The sequence below is a fragment of the Podarcis liolepis genome (assembly GCF_965112155.1).
Source record: "Podarcis liolepis genome assembly, chromosome: 18".
NCBI lineage: Eukaryota > Metazoa > Chordata > Lepidosauria > Squamata > Lacertidae > Podarcis > Podarcis liolepis.
The window spans coordinates 2,157,370-2,182,361 of record NC_139572.1 but is presented as its reverse complement, the minus strand read 5'-3'; the positions used below and the strand labels follow the sequence as shown (position 1 = coordinate 2,182,361).

The following is a 24,992-nucleotide window of genomic DNA, read 5'->3' as shown; positions in this document are numbered from 1 at the left end:
GGCCAGACAGTCCGCGGACAGGGAGGGTCTCATCCTGCGTACCAGATGGAGCTGCCCTGGACACAGAACTGACCTGCGCCTCCATGGACAGCTGTGAGTCCAGAATGACTCCCTGGTTGCGCACCTGGTCCTTCAGGGGTACAGTTACCTCATTCAGGACCAGGGAGTCCCCCACACCCGCCCGCCCCCTGTCCCCCCAAAACAGTCCTTCTGTCTTGTCAGGATTCAACCTCTATCCATGAGCCACCATCCATCCTCCAACCGCCTCCAGGCACACCTGAGGGCTGTAATCTTTCGCCATCACCCCCTCTGACCCGGGCTGCTTGCCTGCCTTTCGTTGCTAAGGGAATGGTTGCTATGAAAGGTTTGTCTAGCAAACAATGATGGACGAACTCCTCTCACCCTTCAAGGACTATAGGAAACTGAGCTAGGTCCCCTCCTCTTGCAAACCAGCCTGGACTGGAGTCGGAGGGGGCTCCTTGCAACCCCAAAATGGATCTCCAGTGTCTCAACTATCGGGATCTGGTGCTGAACAGACCCTACGTGCCCCAGGTCTCCTTAGAGACCGACTACCCGACGCCACTGTACAGGTGAGTCTTTTGTCTCCTGCCCTTCTGTTCTTCCCAATTAAGGTGCCAAAAATAATAATATTTTTTTTGGACAAGTTTTAATAAATCTCCGGAACGCTGCTTTATAAAACGTGGCCCGTTTTGCAGGATTTCGTTTGAACTCTTAAAGGATCACCAGATTTGATTCCTGGGTCCAGGGACTCCCGTTTTAAATGCTGCCGGGCATCTGAGACGCGAGTGCCTCTGAGCGCGCGAAGAGTGCGTTTCTCTCGTCGTCCCAGGGCTGCCGTAACGAAATTTCCCAGACCTGTTCTGGGATTTCTGAAGGTCGTTTTAAAATGTCCGGGAAAATCTAGGCCTATGGCAACCCATGTCTGAACTGTTGGGAGTTTTTTTTTGGGGGGGGGGTGAATTTCCTATTTAAAAAATAGCTCAGAAAACTTCCTCCCCCTCCCATTTCATCCTTGCAACAACCCAAAAATTAAAAAATCTGGATTTTCAATTTTTGAAATAGGGCAACCCGACATTATTTTCATTTATCGTATTTATATAGCTCCTTTTTGTCTTCTGAAGAGGTTCCTAGGCAATGTTCATAGTTCTTCCCCTCCCCATTTAATTCTTCTAATGACCCTGTGAGGTAGGTTAAGCTAAGAGATGGTGCCTGGGCCGAGGTCACCCAATGAGCCTTTCACGTCTTTGTGGGAATTCGAACCCAGCTCTCCCGGGTCACAGCCTGACACTCTAACCATTAGGACACACTGAATCATAGAATCCTAGAGTTGGAAGAGACCACAAGGGCCATCGAGTCCAACCCCCTGCCAAGCAGGAAACACCATCAGAGCACTCCTGACATATGGTTGTCAAGCCTCTGCTTAAAGACCTCCAAAGGAGGAGACTCCACCACACTCCTGGGCAGCAAATTCCACTGCCAAACAGCTCTTACTGTCAGGAAGTTCTTCCTAATGTTTAGGTGGAATCTTCTTTCTTGTAGTTTGGATCCATTGCTCCGTGTCCGCTTCTCTGGAACAGCAGAAAACAACCTTTCTCCCTCCTCTATGTGACATCCTTTTATATATTTGAACATGGCTATCATATCACCCCTTAACCTCCTCTTCTCCAGGCTAAACATGCCCAGCTCCCTTAGCCGTTCCTCATAAGGCATCGTTTCCAGGCCTTTGACCATTTTGGTTGCCCTCCTCTGGACACGTTCCAGTTTGTCAGTGTCCTTCTTGAACTGTGGTGCCCAGAACTGGACACAGTACTCCAGGTGAGGTCTGGCTCTTATTAAATGAATTGTAGTCTAGGCCTCCTTCGGACAGCCGATTCCGTTCCAGAACCAAAGCGTTCCAAACTCAAGGCGCGCTTTCCCATAGAAAGGAATGCAAAACGGATTAATCCGTTCCAGACTTTAAAAAACAACCCCTGAAACAGCCATTGAACATGGATTTTGCTATCTAACAAGGCCACTGATCCATAAAACGAAAGCGATAAACAATGCACTGCAGCTGCGCAATCAATCAGTAGCTGAACTGCGTTCCACACAGCCACAAAAACAAGACGAAAAAGAGCCGCAAAAGCAAAAACGCAAAAGGAATAGCAAAAACAGACAGACCTCAGCGTAATGCTCAAAATGGAAGCTCAACGCTCAAAATGGAGCACGTTCGGCTTCTGAAAAAAGTTCGCAAACCGGAACACTTCCTTCCGGGTTTGCAGTGTTTGGGTTCCAAGTTGTTTGAGGACCAAGGCGTTTGAGAACTAAGGTACCACCGTATATATAGACAGTGCTTTTTTTTCCTTCTTAAAAAAATGTTATGGGGTATTCTCATTTTCCTACTCATATTGAAATACTGCCCCTCAATGAGGCCAAACTTAGATTCACAAAATGTTTTGGGGTATGCGTCCCCCTGCGTCCCCCAAGAAAAAGCACTATCTATCTATCTATCTATCTATCTATCTATCTATCATCTATCATCTATCTCTTTATCTATCATCTATTTCTATCTCTATCATCTCTATCTCTCTATCTCTATCTCTCTCTATCTGTCTATCTATCTATCTATCTATCATCTATCTATCATCTATATCTATCTATATCTATCTATCTATATCTATCTATCTATCATCTATCTATCATCTCTATCTATCTATCATCTATCATCTGTATCTATCTATCTATCTATCTATCTATCTATCTATCTATCTATCTATCATCTATCTATCTATCTATCTATCATCTATATCTATCTATCATCTATCTCTATCTATCTATCTATCTATCTATCTATCTATCTATCTATCTATCTTGGCCAATAAAGTGAGATGAGCACCGCAACCCCAGAGTCGGTTACGACTGGACCTAATGGTCAGGGGTCCCTTTACCTTTAACATGGGGATTAGCAGCTAATAAAAGTTGGGGTTCTCTTTTGTTTGGGGCTTCCATCCTGTTCCACCTGGTGGCAGGTGGGAGTCCTGTCTCGAGGGTCTTCAATCAAGACCAAGCCTACTGGCTGCTGTTTTGCTCTGGTATTCCTGGCTGGTGTCCTTGTTTTTTGTCCAAGGGAGCCCTCGGATTTCTCCGTTAACAGTGTGGAACTGATGGATCCTTTGTGGGTGCCCGGCTAATGTCTCTTTCCTCTCCCCGGACGCAGCGATGAGTACCTGACGTTGAGGGGTCCGCGGAACCCCCCCATTCTCCGCCAGGCCGTTCGCTGGAAGTACACTCCAATGGGGTGGGATGCCATCCCCCAGACCTGGTATACGGGGCTGACCAACAGCCACAACCGCAACGCCTGGTACACCCTCACCGACCCCATCGGCCGCGAGGCTTATTACCGCTGGCAGAAGTGGCACGACCACAGAGAAAGGAATCTACCAGCTGGTAAGGTCCAGGGACGCGGGTGGCGCTGTGGGTTAAACCACTGAGCCTAGGGCTTGCCGATCAGAAGGTCGGCGGTTCGAATCCCCGCAATGGGGTGAGCTCCTGTTGCTCGGTCCCTGCTCCTGCCAACCTAGAAGTTCGAAAGCACGTCAAAGTGCAAGTAGATAAATAGGTACCACTCTGGTGGGAAGGTAAACGGTGTTTCTGTGCGCTGCTCTGGTTCACTAGAAGCGGCTTAGTCCTGCTGGCCTCATGACCCGGAAGCTGTACGCCGGCTTCCTCAGCCAGTAAAGCGAGATGAGTGCCGCAACTCCAGAGTCGGCCACGACTGGACCTAATGGTCAGGGGTCCCTTTACCTTTACCTATACGTTAAGCTCTCCTTTGTCAACAACAAATTTGAGAGCAATCTAACCACCTTGCCACTTGGGACCTCCAAAGTGTGGTCATTTTTGGACCTTAAGGTCTTTTGTGGGGCAGACCAGGAGAGGCGGTCCTGTAGTCCAAAAACATCTGGAGGGCTGAATTTGCCTATGCCTGCCCTAGTCCGTCAGCTAGCTGCTTCCTGCAAGGTTTGACGAACTTGCTTTGTGCATACCAATTTGCCCCATTTGTGGGGCAGGTGGCCATGGTTTTGGGGAAATGGCCAGTGGGCCAAACAGGGACTCTTGCCAGATCTTAAGGCTCCCCACCTCTGCCAAAGAGAGAGAGAGAAAGAAATTAAAGCGGCGGCCTTTTCTGCTGCAGCGGCACGAGGTGGGCTCAAATCTGTGTCTTCCGTTTTCTTCCAGCGTACGCTCAACATCTGCAAGACAGCTGTTGCTTCGACCCCATCGTCCCCGCCCAATACTTGAGCCCTAAGACGCGGTGGGGGGCATTCATGTGGAGGGACAGACCCATTCTCGGAAAGGAATTTGGTAAGGAGGAGGGGGAACCTGGGAGAGGGGCTGGGACGTTCTCTGGAGCAAAGCAGCGGGTTTAAAAGTAAGGTTTCCAGGCGTCCCCATTTCCCGGAGACCGTCCTTGAATTTGCTAACGTTGTGTCTGCTGATCTCTGTTTTTAAAGTGACCCTCCCTGGTGGTGATGGGGTGGGGGTTAGGGGGAAACAACCCCTTCTTTTCCTTCTCAGTCTGTTTCTCAGATTGCTTTGCCTTCCTGTCTGCATGCCTGGAGAAGAGGAGGTTAAGGGGTGATATGATAGCCATGTTCAAATATATAAAAGGATGTCACATAGAGGAGGGAGAAAGGTTGTTTTCTGCTGCTCCAGAGAAGCGGACACGGAGCAATGGATCCAAACTACAAGAAAGAAGATTCCACCTAAACATTAGGAAGAACTTCCTGCCAGTAAGAGCAGTTTGACAGTGGAATTTGCTGCCAAGGAGTGTGGTGGAGTCTCCTACTTTGGAGGTCTTTAAGCAGAGGCTTGACAACCATATGTCAGGAGTGCTCTGATGGCGTTTCCTGCTTGGCAGGGGGTTGGACTCAATGGCCCTTGTGGTCTCTTCCAACTCTATGATTCTATGGGCAAGGTTGTGGCAGTCCTAAGACTCAGGGGTGTGTTCTGCCTGATAAGGAAAAATCCCCGCGGGTCTCTCCGGCCAAGCTAAAGAAACAAAACAGCGGTCAGTAGTTGTTGTTGAGTCGTTTAGTCGTGTCCGCCTCTTTGTGACCCCCTGAACCAGAGCATGCCAGGCCCTCCTGTCTTCCACTGCCTCCTGCAGTTTGGTCAAACTCATGCTGGCAGCTTCAAGAACACTGTCCCTCCATCTCGTCCTCTGACGTCCCCTTCTCCTTGTGCCCTCCATCTTTCCCAACATCAGGGTCTTTTCCAGGGAGTCTTCTCTTCTCCTGAGGTGGCCAAAGTCTTGGAGCCTCAGCTTCAGGATCTGCCCTTCCAGTGAGCACTCAGGGCTGATTTCCTTCAGAATGGAGAGGTTTGATCTTCTTGCAGTCCATGGGACTCTCAAGAGTCTCCTCCAGCACCAGAATTCAAAAGCATCCTAGTCCTTATGAACCCGATTTCAACGGGAACATCGGACGTTGCCTTCTATAGTCCCGCCACTGGGATCCTCTTTGTAGAGGATCTCTGAAGTTTCGGGACGGGGACATTCCTGGGCCTATCTGGGACCTTCTGCACCCCAGGATCTGCCTGAGATCTACAATTTTCTGTCTTTCTTCTCTCCCAGTGGTCAACCGCAACCGCGGACCCGAGGAGCTGAAGGGGAAGCCCGGATACGTGCCACACCTGACCATCCACACTCCAATGTTCACCGCCAAAGACTATCGCACCTGGAGGATGTTTGACCGACAGCCTTCAACCAAACACCAGCACTAGTAAAAAACTTTCCCCCCGCTGCTTCGCGTGACCCCGGTATCCTCCTTTGTGCCGGAAATTAGTGGTGGGGGCCTGAGTCCCTTTCCAGGCAAAGCTGTGCCAACGCCCACCTTGGTTCCCAAACTCCGAAAACCCGGAAGTGTGTGTTCTGGTTTTCGAATGTTTTTCGGAAGCCGGACGTCCGACGCGGCTCTTGGCTGTTGTTTCCGCCAATCAGAAGCCGCGCCTCGGTTTCCGAACATTTCGCAAGTCCAACGGACTTCCGGAATGGATTAAGTTTGGCGCTTTGGTTTTTGCTATTTATTTTGTTTTTGAGGCTTTTTCGGTTTGTTTGTTTTTGGAACCCAGTTCAGCTACCGATGGACTGGTTGTGTGACTGCAGAAATGGATAAAAGTCCCCCACCCAAACAATGACAATAGAGACATGGGTGGCGCTGTGGGTTAAACAACAGAGCCTAGGACTTGCCGATCAGAAGGTTGGCGGTTCGAATCCCCACAATGGGGTGAGCTCCCGTTGCTCGGTCCCTGCTCCTGCCCACCTAGCAGTTCGAAAGCACGTCAAAGTGCAAGTAGATAAATAGGTACCACTCCAGCGGAAAGGTAAACGGCGTTTCCGTGCGCTGCTCTGGTTGGCCAGAAGCGGCTTAGTCCTGCTGGCCACATGACCCGGAAGCTGTACGCCGGCTCCCTCGGTCAGTAAAGCAAGATGAGCGCCGCAACCCCAGAGTCGGCCACGACTGGACCTAATGGTCAGGGGTCCCTTTTCCTTTTACCAAACAATGACTATCATCAGTGCAGAGAAGGGGGGAAAAATCATTTTACTTTTTATTATCTACAACATTATCTTATTTATTTTATAGTACAGTGGTACCTCGGGTTAAGTACTTAATTCGTTCCGGAGGTCCATACTTAACCTGAAACTGTTCTTAACCTGAAGCACCACTTTAGCTAATGGGGCCACCCGCTGCCACCGTGCCGCCGGAGCCCGATTTCTGTTCTCATCCTGAAGCAAAGTTCTTAACCTGAAGCACTATGTCTGGGTTAGCGGAGTCTGTAACCCGAAGCGTATGTAACCTGAAGTGTCTGTAACCCGAGGTACCACTGTACAGTGGACGTTCGGGTTGCGAACGTGATCCGTGTGGGATGCAATGTTCGCAAACTGCGTCTGCGCAGGTTGCAGTTCAGTACTTCTGCGCTCTCTGTATCCTATGTTTTGAGGAATGTCCCAGGGGCCAGTCAGAGAAGCATTTGGCCCTCAAATTCCTCAATTCCTCTCCTCCAGAAGGAGCCTAAATGTTTAGGGAAACGGCAGCCCTGTTTAGGGAAGCTTTTAATGTTTAAGAGGTTATTGTATTTTAGTGTTTTGTTGGAAGCCGCCCAGAGTGGCTGGGGAAACCCAGCCAGATGGGCAGGGTATGAATAAAAAATTATTATTATAAATCTTAACACCGTCTTGGAGTGCAGACGACTTGAAAAATCTCCAGCTTTGCCAATAATCCCGGTTTTCCAATGCAACAAGGCGCCATCGCTTCCAAAATAATATGCCACTTCCAAAAAACCTCAGGCAAAAACCACACTGGCTGTATAATAATAATAATAATAATAATAATAATAATAATGATAATAATATTTTTTATTTATACCCCGCCCATCAAACACCCACTTAGCAAAAACGCTCTACTTAAAACACCATTCCATCCACAAACGTCATTCACGCAACGCTTCTCATTTTCAAATGTATAAATAAACAGTTGGATTTATTTTTTATTTTCAAAAAAGGCTATGTAGGTTGAGGTGTATTTTCTCCCTTAAAGTGCTTTTCGCTATAAGGCTGCTTTTTAGTATCTTGCCGGCGAGCCTTCAACTGTTGCAGTGCTTTTTTCCTAGAAAATATATATATATTAGTATATTAGCTCTATCTGAAATTTCATGCGTATCAGTTAATATCTTGACCCTGCTCTGCTGAACTGAAATTTCAGCCTTCGCGACATAGGAAAACGACCGAGTAAACAGCTATTTTCGTGGAAGAGGGTCAAGATATTAACTGATAAGCATGAAATTTCAGATAGAGCTATATATTTTTTTCTGGGGGTGCAAAGTACCGGCACATCTTTCTTTTTCCTTTTTCCTGGTTAAAAATGTAGCACTTGATATAACAACTTCGTGGTGAGTTATATCTCTCACCTACCGTATTTTTTGCTCTATAAGGCTCACTTTTTCCCTCCTAAAAAGGGGAAATGTGTGTGCGTCTTATGGAGCGAATGCAGGCTGCGCAGCTATCCCAGAAGCCAGACCAGCAAGAGGGATTGCTGCTTTCGCTGCGCAGTGATCCCTCTTGCTGTTCTGGCTTCTGAGATTCAGAATATTTTTTTCTTGTTTTCCTCCTCCAAAAACTAGGTGCGTCTTGTGGTCTGGTGCGTCTTATAGAGCGAAAAATACGGTAATCCCTAGTGTAGTAATTTAAGAACAGGCATATTTTTTTTACAAAAAGTTTTTTATGAACCGCCCTAGTGAGGCCGTTCTTTTGTGGGGGGCGGGATATAGGAACTTTTCATTGCATGATTAATATTTTATTTTTTTATTTAAAAAGGGAGCCAGAGCAAAAAACCAAAAAGAAGACAGCATTCTCTCAAAATCTCTTGCTTTTTAAAAAAGGTTTTCTTTTCCCACCTTTTTTAGAGAGGATTTTTGAAAAATATGGTAAAAAGAACTCATGAGCCAAAGAAACAGCGTTTTGAACGCATTATACACATGCAACACCAGAGGGCGATGGAGAGCAAAGAATTTTTTAGATGCGATTTTCCATAGCGGTTTTCCCGCATCTTTTGTTATAACGATTTAATTACTGACTTGTTCATAGCATGTTTTCCCGCCTGTGTGTTTAGATCTAGTCAGAGTTGGGTTTCGAAAGGCACCTTGCAGATTTTCTGCACAGAGATCCCCAAGATATAATTAGGGGTGCTAAAAAAAAAATTAAAATACCTTAAAGACAGTATAACTCATACCATTTAGGATTCAAGGCGCGTGCTAAAATAATTGGTCTTTCTGTGCCGGGCTGCTGAAACAAGAACTGTCCTCCGTTTTTGCAACTCGAGCTGTTTTTCAGGTACTCACAGTGCCGAAGCAAAAGTCTCTTTAGGGCTGCCGTATTTTGAGAAATAAAAATCCGGACACAAAAAATTGTGGGTTTTTGGGGGGTTATTGAGCTTCCCGGTTCTGTTTGCAAAATCCCAGACATTTTGCTGGTTTTTCAAAAAGATAAAATAAAACGTTATTCCCCCTGGATGCTAATTTCGTCGCTGGAATCCTGGACATGTCCGGAAAAAACGTGGACTTTTGGCAACCCTATTTTTCTATTTCCTGACCAGCAGCAGATGGCCTGGACATCTTGCGAAATCCTCAAGTTGTCTTATACCTGTCCAGGAAGAAAATATTTAAAAGTTACAAAGCTGAGAAAAAGAAGAAACTTCCCCCCTGTTTATTCAGCCTACTGGAAGCAGCCGACGGACCACTGCGGAATAATATTTTTAACCGGGCTTTGAATAAATGTGCCATTAACTGTTACGGTTTTGAATTATTATCTTCCTTAGTAGATTGTGCAAGCCAATGTTCTGAATCCTGCTTCTTCTAGCGGGTACGGGGGCTATTCTGAAGTCTGCTTTTTATAGGGTTGGGGGCTATTCTGAATTCTCCTTCTAATAGGGTAGGGGGCTATTCTGAATTCTCCTTCTAATGGGGTAGGGGGCTTATCTGAATTCTCCTTCTAATAGGGTAGGGGGCTATTCTGAATTCTGCCTCTAATAGGGTAGGGGGCTATTCTGAATTCTCCTTCTAATAGGGTAGGGGGCTATTCTGAAGTCTGCCTCTAATAGGGTAGGGGGCTATTCTGAATTCTCCTTCTAATGGGGTAGGGGGCTATTCTGAATTCTGCCTCTAATAGGGTAGGGGGCTATTCTGAAGTCTCCCTCTAATAGGGTAGGGGGCTATTCTGAAGTCTGCCTCTAATAGCGTAGGGGGCTCTGGGAAACTGCTAATATAAGTGACATAGCCTTTGCCCCTCTCCTTCTGCGGGGTGTGTGTGTTTGTGTGTGTGTGTTTCTGTTTTAGAGAGTTAACCAGGACTGTCGTTTTACACCAGGGGTCAGCAAACCTTTTCAGCAGGGGGCCGGTGCAGCCTCCCTCAGACCTTGTCAGAGGCCGGACTATATTTTGGGGAAAAACATGAACGAATTCCTATGCCCCACAAATAACCCAGAGATGCATTTTAAATAAAAGCACACATTCTACTCGTGTAAAAACACGTTGGTTCCTGGACCGTCCGCCGGCCGGATTGAGAAGGCGATTGGGCCGGATCCGGCCCCCGGGCCTCAGTTTGCCTACCCATGTTTTACGCCGTCTGCCGTTCTCAACGAAGGTAAAACCGAGGAATGAGAAGCCCCCCAAAAAACTCACTGGTGCTGCTGAAGGTCTATTTCGGGCCACGCTCCCATGGAGATCAACTGTTCTTCCAGTTGCACGATGCGCAAGCCGATATAACCCGAGGAGAGGAGCAGTACCACCACCCTGAAACCGGGATATCAGAATATTAAGATTTTATAAGAGCGTCTCCACTCTCTCTCTCTTCCAAGCTAAACATACGGCGGTCCTTCGAGCGTTCCTCATCAGGCTAAGGTTTACAGACACTCCATCACCTTGGTTGCTCAGTGGAGAGGAAAAAAAATAAGCCATTGTGGCTAACGGCGATTGGCAATTTTATCCTCCAGCCAATGGGACAATCATCTTGATTTTTCTTCTAGGTAAAGGGACCCCTGACCATTAGGTCCAGTCGTGGCCGACTCTGGGGTTGCGGCGCTCATCTCGCTTTACTGGCCGAGGGAGCCGGCGTACAGCTTCCGGGTCATGTGGCCAGCAGGACTAAGCCGCTTCTGGCGAACCAGAGCAGCGCACGTAAACGCCGTTTACCTTCCCGTCGGAGCGGTACCTATTTATCTACTTGTGCTGGTGTGCTTTCGAACTGCTAGGTGGGCAGGAGGAGGGACCGAGCAACGGGAGCTCACCCCGTCACGGGGATTTGAACCGCCGACCTTCTGATTGGCAAGCCCTAGAGGCTCAGTGGTTTAACCCACAGTGCCACCCGTGTCCCCCCAATAAGTCTTCTAGTAGCAGCCAAAAGTTTAGTAGGGAAGGGGCCAAGAGGTGGATTCAACAAGCTGCGTGGCTTCATGGAATCGTAGAACTGCAGAGCCAAAGTGGAACCCAAAGGTCATCTATCCCAACCCGCTTTCAGTGCAGGAATCACAACGATCGCCCCCCGAAAACTGGCCCACTCACAAGCAGAGATAGATGAGGATGACAGTGTTGAGGGGGCTGAGGTGAGCTTTCCAGGTCCGCCAGGACTTTGTGGACCGTATCCCTCCTGGAAAGAAAAACAGGCCGTATTATTATTATTATTATTATTATTATTATTATTATTATTATTATTATTATTATTATTTAATTATTAAAAAGGCCTGGGAAAAGACATATGAATTTATTTATTTTTTGGACACAGAATTGACCTGCGCCTCCATGGATAGCTGTGAGTCCAAAATGATAGCTGAGATAACCAGAGCATGCACCACTCTGGCCAGACAGTCTGTGGGCAGGAAGGGTCTCATCCTGCGACCCAGACGGAGCTGCCCTGGACACAGAACTGACCTGCGCCTCCATGGACGGCTGTGAGTCCAAAATGACTCCCAGGCTGCACACCTGGTCCTTTGGGGGCACAGTCACCCCATTCAGGACCAGGGAGTCCCCCACACCTGCCCCCCTCCTGTCCCCCAAAAACAGTCCTTCTGTCTTGTCAGGATTCAACCTCAATCTGTTAGCCGCCATCCATCCTCCAACCGCCTCCAGGCACTCAACACAAGACCTTCACTGGTTCTGATTTAAAGGAGAGGTAGAGCTGGGTGTCATCTGCATACTGATGAACACCCAGCCCAAAAAACTCTGATATCCCACAACTGAATACAATTCAATTGGTCTCTTGATGGCTGAGAGTCTCTCTCTCTGGCCTTTGGATTGCAATGCCCAGTTTGGCTGGCGAAAAAGAGGTTTCGGGGGAATTCGTAGAGGGCGGTTTGCAAAACGGCGAGGAAAGCCACTCACCTCTGTTTGCTGCTGCCGCCCGGTGTGGTTCAATAGCTGCCGTCAGGGGGCTCCGGGTCCTATCTGCCCCGTCTGTGAAAGAAGACGGTTAAGGCTTTTTATAAAAATAAAATTAAATTAAAGTTGCATTTCACCCTCTCAACAACCCTGCGAGGGAGGTCAGCCTGAAAGCGAGGGATTGGCTCAGTGCCAGATTTACGTATAAGCTATACAGGCTATAGCTTAGGGTCCCCCGAAAAAATTTAAAGGGATGTACATTTCCAAAATATATGATAAATAAAGTAAAATAAAACCTACATCAAGCAACAGTGTTTTGTGTTGTGTAGGCTCCTAGGATGTAAGTTATGGGCTTGTATTAACTACCGTTTTGATCCACTTTTAAAATGAGGCTGCATTTTAAATTGTATTTTAACCTGTATTTTAAATTGTGTCCCCCCTCCCCCATTATGTTTTTATTGTAATTTTACTGGTGTTAGCCACCCTGAGCCCGGCCCTGGCCGGGGATGGTGGAGTATGAATAAAATTTATTATTATTATTACAATTGCATTTGCTTATAACACTCAATTTCACATTAATAAAGCTATTCCTAATTATTAGTAGTTTGCATCATATATTTGCACCTCTTATTATTTCATGTTACAGCAGGTTTCCAGAGACTAGATGATGAGTCTTTGGAAACTGTATTTCTAAAGAACTTTTGTCATTGCCAAATGCCAATGTGCTTGCATTATTAAGTTTGTTATGGATAAAAAAAATCATTTTAAGTTAGAGCTTAATAATTATTTCACTATTAATATGCTTCTTCTTAATTGTATTCCACTATTAATACACTTCTTCTTAATTGTATTCCAATGACTTTGATAAAATACATATTTTGTGATGTGCAAATGGCTTTAGATACCTATTAGGTCCATAAACCACCACCCTGGATTTAAGATTAAAATGGGACGTGAATTGGAAATACATAATGGAATACGAAGGACAGAAATAGGGGGAAGAAGGGACCTTATTGATGACAAAGAGTGTCAACTTAATGGGATTAAATCTGGTGCAATTTGGGCGGATTTGTTAAAAATTCGGAAAACTAAAAAAAAATTATTTGGAGGGGGAAAATGCTAAAACGGATTAAAATTGCTTTCTAAGCAATGGGGCAGGTTTGTCTAAACAGTAATGCTTTTCGCAGGCGGCCAAAAAACTACTGTGGAGGCACCTGCATAATATCACTAGGCGGGGAGTTCCAAAGGTTAGACGCTGAACTTTGTATCAAATAAACAGAAACGACCCAATTCTCACCAGGCTCTTCCGGGAGGGTTTGGTCCAGGGGGGGCGTCCGGCTGCCGTCCAGTTCCTTTGGGGTCTGCGAGGGGAACAAAAATGGAGAGAGGTTGGGAACGATAGGGGGGGAATTTGGCTGCATCCAGATACCTAGCTTAGCATTGCCTCCACTGACCAGGGTTTTGTCAGGCAGGAGTTGCTCCCAATCTTGGCAGTGCCAGATTTACGTCTAAGCTAAACAAGCTATAGCTTAAAGGTAAAGGGTAAAGGGACCCCTGACCGTTAGGTCCAGTCGTGGCCGACTCTGGGGTTGTGGCGCTCATCTCGCTTTATTGGCCGAGGGAGCCGGCGTTCAGCTTCCAGGTCATGTGGCCAGCAGGACTAAGCCGCTTCTGGTGAACCAGAGCAGCGCACGGAAATGCCATTTACCTTCCCGCCGGAGTGGTACCTATTTATCTACTTGCACTTTGACGTGCTTTCAAACTGCTAGGTTGGCAGGAGCAGGGACCGAGCAACGGGAGCTCACCCCGTCATTGCGGGGATTCGAACTGCCGACCTTCTGATCAGCAAGTCCTAGGCTCTGTGGTTTAACCCACAGCGCCACCTGGTCCCCAGCTATAGCTTAGGGCCCCCAAAAAAATTAAAGGGAAAAAAACTGGATGTACATTTCCAAAATAGAATATAAAAAATAAATGAAATAAAACCTACATCCAGCAACAGTGTTTTGTGTTGTGTAGGCTCCTAGGATGTAAATAACGGGCCCTGACTGCTCGCCTGCTGCCCAAAATATCACTGGTTTGCTCCTTTCTATATATAGGGTGCCTTTCTATATATTTGTTGTTGTTTAGTCGTTTAGTGGTGTCCGACTCTTCGTGACGCCCTGGACCAGAGCACAACAGGCACTCCTGTCTTCCACTGCCTCCCGCAGTTTGGTCAAACTCATGCTGGTAGCTTCGAGAACACTGTCCCACCATCTCGTCCTCTGTCGTCCCCTTCTCCTTGTGCCCTCCATCTTTCCCAACATCAGGGTCTTTTCCAGGGAGTCTTCTCTTCTCCTGAGGTGGCCAAAGTATTGGAGCCTCAGCTTCAGGATCTGTCCTTCCAGTGAGCACTCAGGGCTGGTTTCCTTCAGAATGGAGAGGTTTGATCTTCTTGCAGTCCATGGGACTCTCAAGAGTCTCCTCCAGCACCAGAATGCAAAAGCATCCATTCTTTGGCGATCAGACTTCTTTGTGGTCCAGCTCTCAGTTCCATACATCACTACTTGGAAAACCATAGCTCTGACTATACAGACTTTTGTTGGCAAGGTGATTTCTCTGCTTTTTAAGATGCTGTCTAGGTTTGTCATTGCTTTTCTTCCAAGAAGCAGGCGTCTTTTAATTTCGTGACTGCTGTCACCATCTGCAGTGATCATGGAGCCCAAGAAAGTGAAATCTCTCACTGCCTCCATTTCTTCCCCTTCTATTTGCCAGGAGGTGATGGGCCCAGTGGCCATGATCTTCATTTTTTTGATGTTGAGCTTCAAACCATATTTTGCGCTCTCCTCTTTCACCCTATTTATAGGGTGCCTAAAATATCACAGGTTTGCTCCTTTCTATATATAGGGTGCCTACATTCTGCATAGACTGGTTGCACAGCAACATGGGCAAATGGCTTGAGATACCTATGAGGTCCATAAATCACCATATAGCATATATTATTATATAACCAGGTGCCGTACACCTGTAGCCTTTCGATCCTAATAATTCCTAATCCCAAAATGATGGCTGAGCGCACAAAAGACAGAAAACCCAGCTCCTTACCAGGGAAATCTTAAGCAACTGGTCCGAAAGGTTGTGCGCTGTGGTTGGGCTGTTGTTGCGACTGCCGTCCTAGAGGAAGCAGATGAGAAATCAAAGAACTGGGACCATAGAAGTGGAAGGGCCCTCCAAAAGTCATCTATCCCAACCCCCCGTGAGATACATAGCTGTACCTAAGACGGACCGGATTTCCTAATTTCAGGACTGTGGAATATCTTTAATAATAATAACAATAATAATAATTCAATTCCAATCCATCTATAGCAGGGGTCAGCAAACTTTTTCAGCAGGGGGCCGGTCCACTGTCCCTCAGACCTTGTGGGGGGCCGGACTATATTTTGAGGGGGGAAATGAACCAATTCCTATACCCCACAAATAACCCAGAGATGCATTTTAAATAAAAGCACACATTCTACTCATGTAAAAACGTGCTGGTTGGAACGGATTAATCCCTTTTGCGTTACTTTCTATGGGAAAGCGCTGCCTTGGTTTTGGAACGCTTTGGTTTTGGAACAGATTAAGTTTGAGACCCAAGGTAACACTGTATTACAATTCCGCCCCATCTTTTCTCCAACAAAAGTTCTTGCTCCCTCCATTTTTTCCCCTGGGTAGAGGTAATGTTGGTCACAAGGACTAGAAACTTAGGTTCTTTTAAAAAATGAAAGGAAGGTGGTGTCTTCCTGAGATTTTGAATCTTGGCACCCCAACGAGGTGTGTGTGTGTGTTTCCTCGCAGAGAACTAAGGTACCACTTTATTATTATTATTATTATTATTATTATTATTATTATTATTATTATTACTACTACTATTATTATTAATTACCTGGAGGTGTTTGCAGACGGAGCGGAGGACCTGGTAAACGGTTTCCCGGGAGCGGAGGGACCCAAACAGGAACTGTGGAGTGGGAATAAGGGGTAAGATAAAATAAAATAAGATTGCAGTCTTCACCCCGTGGAACAAAACAGACCCCTCAATCTCATATTTTGCTTTGTGTTCCTTTCCGACGGGGAGCCAACCACAGAGCCTAGGACTTCCCGATCAGAAGGTCGGCGGTTCGAATCCCCGCAATGACGGGGTGAGCTCCCGTTGCTCGGTCCCTGCTCCTGCCAACCTAGCAGTTCGAAAGCACGTCAAAGTGCAAGTAGATAAATAGGTACCACTCTGGCGGGAAGGTAAACGGCATTTCCGTGCGCTGCTCTGGTACGCCAGAAGAAGCTTAGTCTTGCTGGCCACATGACCCGGAAGCTGTACGCCGGCTCCCTTGGCCAATAAAGCGAGATGAGCGCCGCAACCCCAGAGTTGGTCACGACTGGACCTAATGGTCAGGGGTCCCTTTACCTTTAAGAGAGTGGGGTCCTAAGCTAGAGATATGTTGAGCTTATACGTAAATCCGGCGGTGCTCGGCTCTCACCTTTTCTCCATCCGACGTCCGGATGCAGACGGCGTTGGGTACCAGCAAGGCTGTGTTGGCCTTTTTGAGGATACTGATGGATGGAACCGGGATGACGACCTGTCGGCCAGGGAAAAGGAGAGGAAGGAGAGAGAGACACACAGAGAGAGAGAGAGAGATGAGGGACAGGGAAGCGCAGGATATGACCCAACATGGTTCATGGGGAAAAGGTATCTTTATACTACAGAGAGAGAGAGAGACCAGAAGTCTATGTTAACGGAGAAATCTGAGGGCTCCTTTGGACAAAAAACAAGGACCCCAGCCAGGAATCCCAGAGCAAAACAGCAGCCAGGAGGCTTGGTCTTTATTGAAGACTGTCGCAACAGGACTCCCACCTGCCACCAGGTGGAACAAGATGGGAGCCCCGAACAAAAGAGAACCCAAACTTTTATTAGCTGCTAATCCCAAAGTTACAGCCCCCAAACTATATCACGGTTACATCATGAAAGGGGAGGTCTGGTGGCAGGGATCTGAGCATCCTGGACCCTGCCCCATGGTTCCCCTTGCCCTCCACCAAACACCCATCAAGTGTGACAAAAAATATATTTACATTTCCCTGTTTCCCAGCCAAGTTCATCACACCCTTTTGTCTTCATCTGGGCTTGTTATTTCTGGAATGGCTACCTGTCTGGCACTCAGGTATCAGGATGCCAGGGATTATCACTCAGGCAGAGGGGCTGCTGAGGAGCTGAGCTCACCTGTCTATATGAATTTCTGAAGTTTTCCCAGTGAGCCAGTACATACAGACATTGATCAGTGAATTCTGACATTTGGTATCGTGCAGCAAAGGCCCTTTGTATAGATAGGAAGAAACTGTGACAAAGTGTATTGTGGGGACAAATCATAAAGTCACAAAAGCGATTGTGCTGGTTTTGGTAGTGGGCTGCATGTGCGTGATATCTGCTGGAGGGGCAACCCCCCCCCAACCTATACTTAAATTCCTGCAACCACTATAAGAAGAGCTTATGGCGTCCCGCAACATTATCCCAGCTAGCTTTCGTCTACGCAACAAAGGGAAGGAAGAATAAACCTCTGCAGATCCTCAACCCGGGGGCCGGATCCAGCCCAATTGCCTTCTCAATCCAGCCCCCAGACAGTCCGGGAATCGGCGTGTTTCTACATGAGTAGAATGCGTGCTTTTATTTAAAACGCATCTCTGGGTTATTTGTAGGGCATAGGAATTCGTTCATTTCTTCTTTCCAAAATATAGTCCGGCCCCCCACAAGGTCTGAGGTACAGTGGACCGCCCCCCTGCTGAAAAAGTTTGCTGACCCGTGCTTTAACCTCGGCCGGATAGCCCCTACCTTAACTTCCCGGTGCACCATGCTGCAGTAGAAGCAGACGTGATTTTCGGATATATACAGGCGGCCGTGATAAGGAACCTCCCGTTGCCAGGCACATGAAAACGCTGTGGGAGAAAAGACCAGGAAGGAAGGGTTGGCGAAGAAGCTGCCACAATTCCTGACCTCAGCATAGCTGTCAACCGTCCCTTATTTGGTGGGACAGTCCCTTATCCCAGCGCCGTGTCCCGCTGCTGTCCCTTATTGATGATGTCCCTTAAATTTCCCGGGTTTCAAAGGAAGCAGCTCCTCTCCCTCCCTCCCTCCCTGCCGGTCAGGGAGGAGGGAGGCTCCAGCTGTGTTGCTTGGCTGCGTTGCTCACCCAATAAGGAGTCTAAGAACGACTGGGGGGTGGAGCTTGCATGCCTTGTGCCGATCAAATCTGCCACGTTGCCTGAGGACTCGCCTTTGCTCAGCGCTTCCCAGCGGAGAGGTGACAGTGGTTTTCCTTGCTGCGTCCCCTTTGCCGGGTTGCTGCACTGTGGGAACCACCGCTTGAGACTTTGTTTGGTTGCTGGCTGGGCTTTCTGCCTTTGGCTCGGAGGGGCTCAGAAGTCGAACATACCTGTGCTCTTAAAATCCCTTATTTTGGCTGCTGAGCCCTTATTTTTGAGACTGCTGGTCCCTTTCTATTCTTTTTGTATCGTAGTGTTGTTTTATTTCTGTGGCCGATGGCTGATGCAAATAAAGATTAATTAATCAATCAATTCAAGCACTTACTCTGCAAGAGTTCTTCCTCCTCAGGGAAGTCTTTGAACACCCTTCGGAAGTTGAGAGCGTGTTTCACCAGCTGTGGAAAAGGGAGAGAGAGAGAGAGAGAGAGAGAGGTGATCTGTTTAGCCCTGATCCGGGTCAGCTGAGATTCCTGCAATTTAGGATTCTACGATTCTACAATACTTATTAAGGACTGGAAACTTCTGGCAGACTTTTAGCGCGAAAGAGAAAATGAACTCGTAACAGATGGATTTGAAGATTGGGGTGGGGGAAATTACTGGCTTATAGAAAACAGAACAGATGGATGTTAAGGTGTGAATACTATATTTAACAGACAGAGAACCGGAAGTCTTTTTCTCGTTCATTTTCTCTTTTTTCTTCCCTCCCTTCTTCCCTAACTATGGCAGGGACTTATGGCCTTTTTGGTGGTGGCTCCCCGGTTGCGGAACGCTCCCCACCCGTCTCAATCGCTATGAACTTTCAGGTTTTGAAGGGGGAAGGAATGGGTTTCTGTGCAGTCAGTCTGAAACGAGCCCCAAAATCTGCATTTTTCCTTCTCCAAGAGAGCGTTTCTAAAATGCATTAACTTGAGCTCTTGAGCCAATGTATAAACAGAAGCCCAGCTGTATAAACAAGTGCTCAAAGCCCTCTCCTTTATCAGTCCGTGACGGCAATGGATGGCCTTGCCAGTTCCGAGTGGAGCAGGGATGGCATGTCTGGGTCTTATCTTACTTCCTGACCACACTCTGATGCACAGACCTTGTCAGCCCCCCGGGAACGGCACCAGGAGTACTCTTAGAGTTGGTGACCCTCTTACCCCAAGATAAGGAATACAGTGGTGCCCCGCAAGACGAACGCCTTGCGAGGTGAAAAACTCGCAAAACGAAAGGTTTTTTCGTTTCCGAGTTGCTTCGCAAGATGAATTTCCCTATGGGCTTGCTTCGCAAAATGAAGCTTGCCCCGCAAGCTCCGGGGACAGCGGGAAGCGCAGCGCGTCTTCCCCGCTGTCCCTGGACCTCTTTTGAAGCAAGGGGCGGCGCGGAGAAGATCGCTTCTCCCCGTTGCCAGCCCCGCAAGCTCCGGGGACAGAGGGGAAGGTGCAGCGCTTTCCCCTCTCTCCCCGGACCCCTTTTGAACGAAGGGGCAGCAAGGGGGAGAAGTGATCTTCTCCCCTCCACCCCTTGCTTCAAAAGAGGGGACAGAGCGGCGCTTCCCCTCTGTCCCCAGACGGTCTCGATAGGAACGCATTGATTGATTTTCAATGCATTCCTATGGGAAACCGTGCTTCGCAAGACGAAAAACTCGCAAGAAGAAAAAACTTGCAGAACAAATTAATTTCGTCTTGCGAGGCACCGCTGTACAGGAACACTCTTTTATGGTTAAGAGTACACGAGCAGGAACACCTGTGATGTCAACTTACGTGTATAAGCTGACGTGTCTGCACTCCTGGGGAAGGGGGGAGAGGGTGCCTGGAGGATATATATACTGCATCAAATCTCTCATTTCTTTGGACTTGCTGTGAACTGACCACGCAAGTGCCTTCTGCTATCCGGAGAGCAGAATAAACTCTTTCTCTGAACCAAACCTCAGTGTCATTTGACTCCTTCCTCCCTGTTCTGGGAGCAACGCTCACCCTACCATCGGTAAAGTCTAATACGGCTACAGTTTGAAATGGTAGATGTGTCAGCTGTTCTGTAGAAGCAGGGCAGGATAGAAAGTCTATTATTCATCCCCGCACTGCAAGGGGGTTGGATTGCATGACCACTGAGGGGCCCTTCAAACTCTACGATTATACAAGTTAGTTAATAATTACAAATCAGAGCAGTTGGAAAAGGCTCTCTCTGCCGGCCAAGCTTACATTGGAGTCAGAATTCCTGTGCTGTGCAGAGGCCAAAGTTTCTTTCTCGGCCTCTTTGGAGTAAGACGGATCGTAGGTCTTCGATCTGAAAGGAACGAGAGAAACAGAGATGCTCTTATATATTGAACGATAAGAGGAAAAATTGTCGAAAATGTGTAAATTTCTGTTGGCACACTAAGGATGAGGAGGTCAAAGGGGTTTTCTACAATGGGCTAAAGATTTTGGAGTTTTCAGTTAGAATCCTGGGAAAGGTTGCGGAAGGAAGGCATTGATTTTATTGCATTCAGTGCAATTGAAGAAAATGTTATGAAAATGATGTACAGATGGTATCTAACACCAGCTAAACTTGCTAAAAGGTTACCAGACGTCACCGTCTCCCAGGCACAGTGCCCGGATTTATAAATCAGCCCCCTGTCAAAATCCATCAGACCTAAAGTTGAAATCCATCAGACCCGAAGCCACCACCGAGAAGGCCCTCTGTCTAGTTCCCTGTGACCTCACTTCTCGCAATGAGGGAACCGCCAGAAGGCCCTCGGAGCTGGACCTCAGTGTCCGGGCAGAACGATGGGGGTGGAGACGCTCCTTCAGGTATACTGGACGGAGGCCGTTTAGGGCTTCAAAGGTCAGCACCAACACTTTGAATTGTGCTCGGAAACGTCCTGGGAGCCAATGCAGATCTCTCAGGACTGTGGTCCCGGCGGCCACTCCCAGTCACCAGTCCAGCTGCCGCATTCTGGATTAATTGCAGTTTCTGGGTCACCTTCAAAGGTAGCCCCACGGAGAACGCATGGCAGTAGTCCAAGCGGGAGATAACCAGAGCATGCACCACTCTGGCCAGACAGTCCACGGGCAGGAAGGGTCTCATCCTGCGTACCAGATAGAGCTGCCCTGGACACAGAACTGACCTGCGCCTCCATGGACAGCGGTGAGTCCAAAATGACTCCCAGGCTGCGCACCTGGTCCTTCAGGGGCACAGTGACCCCATTCAGGACCAGGGCGTCCTCCACACCCACCCGCCCCCATCCCCCCAAAAACAGTCCTTCTGCCTTGTCAGGATTCAACCTCAATCTCTTAGCCGCCATCCATCCTCCAACCGCCTCCAGACACTCACACAGGACCTTCACTGGTTCTGATTTAAAGGAGAGGTAGAGCTGGGTGTCATCTGCCCTTAAGTAGGTCAAACACACAAGCGGTTCGGAGCCTCTCTTTTTGCCAAAACTCACCGCGAAAGGGGCGGGTTGTGTCCATTCCTGGCTGCCTCACCAACCGTCTCCTCCAAACTCTGGGACTTTTTTTGCTCCGACATCCTTCGCTTGCTTTTCCTTGGCTTTCCGGAGACTTCCGACAGGCAGCTGGGAAGGAGCGAGAAATTCCCTGATTAATTATGTTGCTTCACAAGTCCCCAACCCCAGCCTTGGGCCGACACTTCCTCCTCAGACACCGTCACCCTCGCGGCTGATCCACCCATCCTTGCTCCTGCGCCCATTTCACAGATGGGCACAAGAGAGGCAGAGATTTAAGCAAGGGGGAAGGCGGCGAAAGAGGCCCTTGAATCATTCTGGATATCTTCCAAATGGCATGCCTTCAACGTGTCTCCAAAACGGAGACGGGGAATTTTATTTTTATTGAGATTGCAGGAGGATAAATTTCCCAGCATTGCTCCGGCGCCCATTTCTCAGACGGGCACAAGAGAGGCAGAGATTTAAGCAAGGCGGGAGGTGGCGAAAGAAGCCCTCGGCTGTACTTGAACCATTTTGGATGAGTTCAAAACGGCATGCCTTCAACGCGTCTCCAAAAGGGAGACGAAGAAATTTATTTTTATTGCGATTGCAGGAGCATAAATGTCCCCTTTTCGGCTCACCTCGCTCCTGCGCTTTGCCGTGCAAAGTGATCCCTCTCTAGCCTGTCATCAGTCAGAATTTAATGAGAATATTTCCCTCCCCTTCCCTATAATTAGCTGCGTGCCGATGAAAACAGCCTCACCCCGATACAAAACCCGAGATTGCGATCGCTTTATGTAACGTCTCAGGTGACGAGGGAGTGGGTGGCATCTCGATTTAACTTTTGGCCCTCCATAAAGGGTTTTGCCTACTCCTGAGGATGATCCATAGACCCTCCTCATCCAGGAACAGTCTAGCACTAAATACTGCTTGCTGCAGGCAGCAACAACACAGGAAGACAGAAGAAGTTGCTTTTGGTATTTCGCAGATGTATCCGGCTGGATGCCGGTTTACTTTTAGTCCAATAAGCCTTCGCGGCTGACGATTAAAGGTAAAGGTAAAGGGACCCCTGACCATTAGGTCCAGTCGTGGCAGACTCTGGGGTTGTGGCGCTCATCTCGCTTTACTGGCCAAGGGAGCCGGCGTACAGCTTCCGGGTCGTGTGGCCAGCAGGACTAAGCCGCTTCTGGCGAACCAGAGCAGCGCACGGAAACGCCTTTTACCTTCCCGCCAGAGCGGTACATATTTATCTACTTGCACTTCGTGTTTTCGAACTGCTAGGTTGGCAGGAGCAGGGACTGAGCAACGGGAGCTCACCCTGTCGCAGGGATTTGAACCGCCGACCTTCTGATCGGCAAGTCCTAGGCTCTGTGGTTTAACCCAAAGTGCCAAACCTATGCAGTAGAACAGGGCTCAGCAATACCACTGTATTTATGTTCTTAACCCAAGGTACCACTGTAATTCATTAAATATGAAAAGCTTCCCTAGACAGGGCTGCTTTCAGGTGTCTTCTAAAAGCCAGATAGTTGCTTATTTCCTTGACATCTGATGGGAGGGCATTCCACAGGGCGGGCGCCACCACCGAGAAGGCCCTCTGCCTGGTTCCCTGTAACCTCGCTTCTCGCAGGGAGGGAACCGCCAGAAGGCCCTCGGAGATGGACCCAGGTGTCCGGGCTGGAAGATGGAGGTGGAGATGCTCCTTCAGGTCTACTGGCCCATTTAGGGCTTTCAAGGTCAGCACCAACACTTTGAATTGTGCTCAGAAACATACGGGGAACCAGTGTAGGTCTTTCAAGGTGTTATGTGGTCTCGGCGGCCGCTCCCAGTACCCAGTCTGGCTGCCGCATTCTGGATTAGTTGCAGTTTCTGGTCACCTTCAAAGGGAGCCCCACGTAGAGCGCATGGCAGTAGTCCAAGCGGGAGATAACCAGAGCATGCACCACTCTGGCCAGACAGTTTGCGGGCAGGAAGGGTCTCATCCTGCGTACCAGATGGAGCTGCCCTGGACACAAAACTGACCTGCACCTCCATGGACGGCTGTGAGTCCAAAATGACCCCAGGCTGCACACCTGGTCCTTCAGGGGCACAGTGACCCCATTCAGGACCACACCTGCCCACCCCTTGTCCCCCAAAAACAGTACTTCTGTCTTGTCAGGGTTCAACTGCGATCTTCGCAGATAGTGCTTGCTCCAATCTGCCCTGATATCACATGGGACAAGCATCCATCTATGCCCCAGCGTCCTGTCTCCGACAGAGGACAGCCACAGACTTCAAGGAACCCGCATTGCGGGGGGGTTGGACTTTGTTGTTGTTGTTGTGTAGTCGTTTAGCCGTGTCCGCCTCTTCGTGACTCCCTGGACCAGAGCATGCCAGGCCCTCCTGTCTTCCACTGCCTCCCGCAGTTTGGTCAAACTCATGCTGGTAGCTTCGAGAACACTGTCCCACCATCTCGTCCTCTGTCGTCCCCTTCTCCTTGTGCCCTCCATCTTTCCCAGCATCAGGGTCTTTTCCAGGGAGTCTTCTCTTCTCCTGAGGTGGCCAAAGTCTTGGAGCCTCAGCTTCAGGATCTGTCCTTCCAGTGAGCACTCAGGGCTGATTTCCTTCCGAATGGAGAGGTTGGATCTTCTTGCAGTCCATGGGACTCTCAAGAGTCTCCTCCAGCACCAGAATTCAAAAGCATCCATTCTTCGGCCCTCAGCCTTCCTTATGGTCCAGCTCTCACTTCCATACATCACTACTTTGCCACAGGCATCTAGGAACCCGCATTGCTGGGGGGTTGGACTAGATGACTCCGACTCACAATCTTATGGTTCTAACCCCCAGAGGGGGGTCACTTCTTTCCCCAAGAGCCTGCCTGTTCAGTGGTAGACTGCCCTGAACTAGGAAGCTCTACTTTTAGCAGTAGAGAAAGGATTTTGTCCATAAAAGGAGCAGCCAAGGGGGTGTCCCTCCCGGGCTCCGAACTCACTGCCGCCTCTAACCATTGGTCCTGCTGGTTGCTGGGAGACGGGGCCTATTCTTATTATTGATTCAGTTCAAGGCGGCTCACAGACAAGAACATGAGCAGAGCGCGCGCGCCCGGCCCAAGCGTCCCGAAAGAATTGGGAGCGGAGTGACTGGTGGGCTGGGAATCCCCCGTGCTGAGAGCCTGGCCCGGACGCCTGGGTCCCTTCTGGGATGCTGGCAGGGGCTTTGCATCCATTGGAAGCCGGAGGTCTCTGGCAGAGCGCCAGGACACCTGGGTTCTTTTTGAGAGAAGATGCCAGGTTTATTTTTAGAGGGTTTGGAAATAGGAAAGGCGGAGGTGGGAGAGAGAGGGAGAGAGAGAAAGAAAGGGAGGGAGGGAGGGAGGGAGGGAGAAAAAAAGAGCGAAAGAAAGAAAGAAAGAAAGAAAGAAAGAAAGAAA

At 48.5% G+C, this 24,992-nt stretch overlaps 2 protein-coding genes and 1 long non-coding RNA gene across 4 annotated transcripts in view; 1 reads left to right on the top strand and 2 right to left on the bottom strand.

Moving 5' to 3' along the window:
- Nucleotides 1-243: 243 nt before the first annotated feature.
- Nucleotides 244-5,802, top strand: TEKTIP1 (tektin bundle interacting protein 1). Its single transcript, XM_083484231.1, has 4 exons — nt 244-590; nt 3,218-3,447; nt 4,237-4,362; nt 5,633-5,802. Exons 1-4 carry the CDS (start codon nt 493-495, stop codon nt 5,779-5,781), a joined length of 603 nt encoding a protein of 200 aa, XP_083340357.1. The 5' UTR covers nt 244-492; the 3' UTR covers nt 5,782-5,802.
- A 1,591-nt stretch (nt 5,803-7,393) lies between these two features.
- Nucleotides 7,394-24,992, bottom strand: part of LOC310697606 — a 54,946-nt gene continuing 37,347 nt past the window's right edge. Inside the window, exon 2 of the long non-coding RNA XR_014521092.1 lies at nt 7,394-7,965. This is a non-coding gene — a long non-coding RNA (uncharacterized lncRNA). The remainder of the gene's footprint in view (nt 7,966-24,992) is intronic.
- The window catches only part of LOC310697429 (GRAM domain-containing protein 2A-like), an 18,811-nt gene continuing 2,795 nt past the window's right edge, over nt 8,977-24,992 (bottom strand). For both annotated transcript variants that reach the window (XM_083484094.1, XM_083484093.1), the window contains exons 2-13: nt 21,590-21,718; nt 20,367-20,451; nt 18,515-18,584; nt 17,759-17,862; nt 16,416-16,514; nt 15,827-15,898; nt 15,007-15,075; nt 13,223-13,286; nt 11,929-12,000; nt 11,113-11,194; nt 10,234-10,344; nt 8,977-9,196 (exon numbers count right to left, since the gene is read on the bottom strand). In XM_083484094.1, coding sequence (XP_083340220.1) covers nt 9,181-9,196; nt 10,234-10,344; nt 11,113-11,194; nt 11,929-12,000; nt 13,223-13,286; nt 15,007-15,075; nt 15,827-15,898; nt 16,416-16,514; nt 17,759-17,862; nt 18,515-18,584; nt 20,367-20,451; nt 21,590-21,718 — 973 coding nt within the window. In that variant the 3' untranslated portion in view covers nt 8,977-9,180. The remainder of the gene's footprint in view (nt 9,197-10,233; nt 10,345-11,112; nt 11,195-11,928; nt 12,001-13,222; nt 13,287-15,006; nt 15,076-15,826; nt 15,899-16,415; nt 16,515-17,758; nt 17,863-18,514; nt 18,585-20,366; nt 20,452-21,589; nt 21,719-24,992) is intronic.

Excerpts from the sequence above, each read along its gene's own strand:
- TEKTIP1 (XM_083484231.1), top strand. The coding sequence starts at position 493 with ATGGATCTCCAGTGTCTCAACTATCGGGATCTGGTGCTGAACAGACCC. Across the intron at positions 591-3,217 it reads TACCCGACGCCACTGTACAG|CGATGAGTACCTGACGTTGA; the intron begins GTGAGTCTTTTG and ends CCCCGGACGCAG. Across the intron at positions 4,363-5,632 it reads CATTCTCGGAAAGGAATTTG|TGGTCAACCGCAACCGCGGA; the intron begins GTAAGGAGGAGG and ends CTTCTCTCCCAG.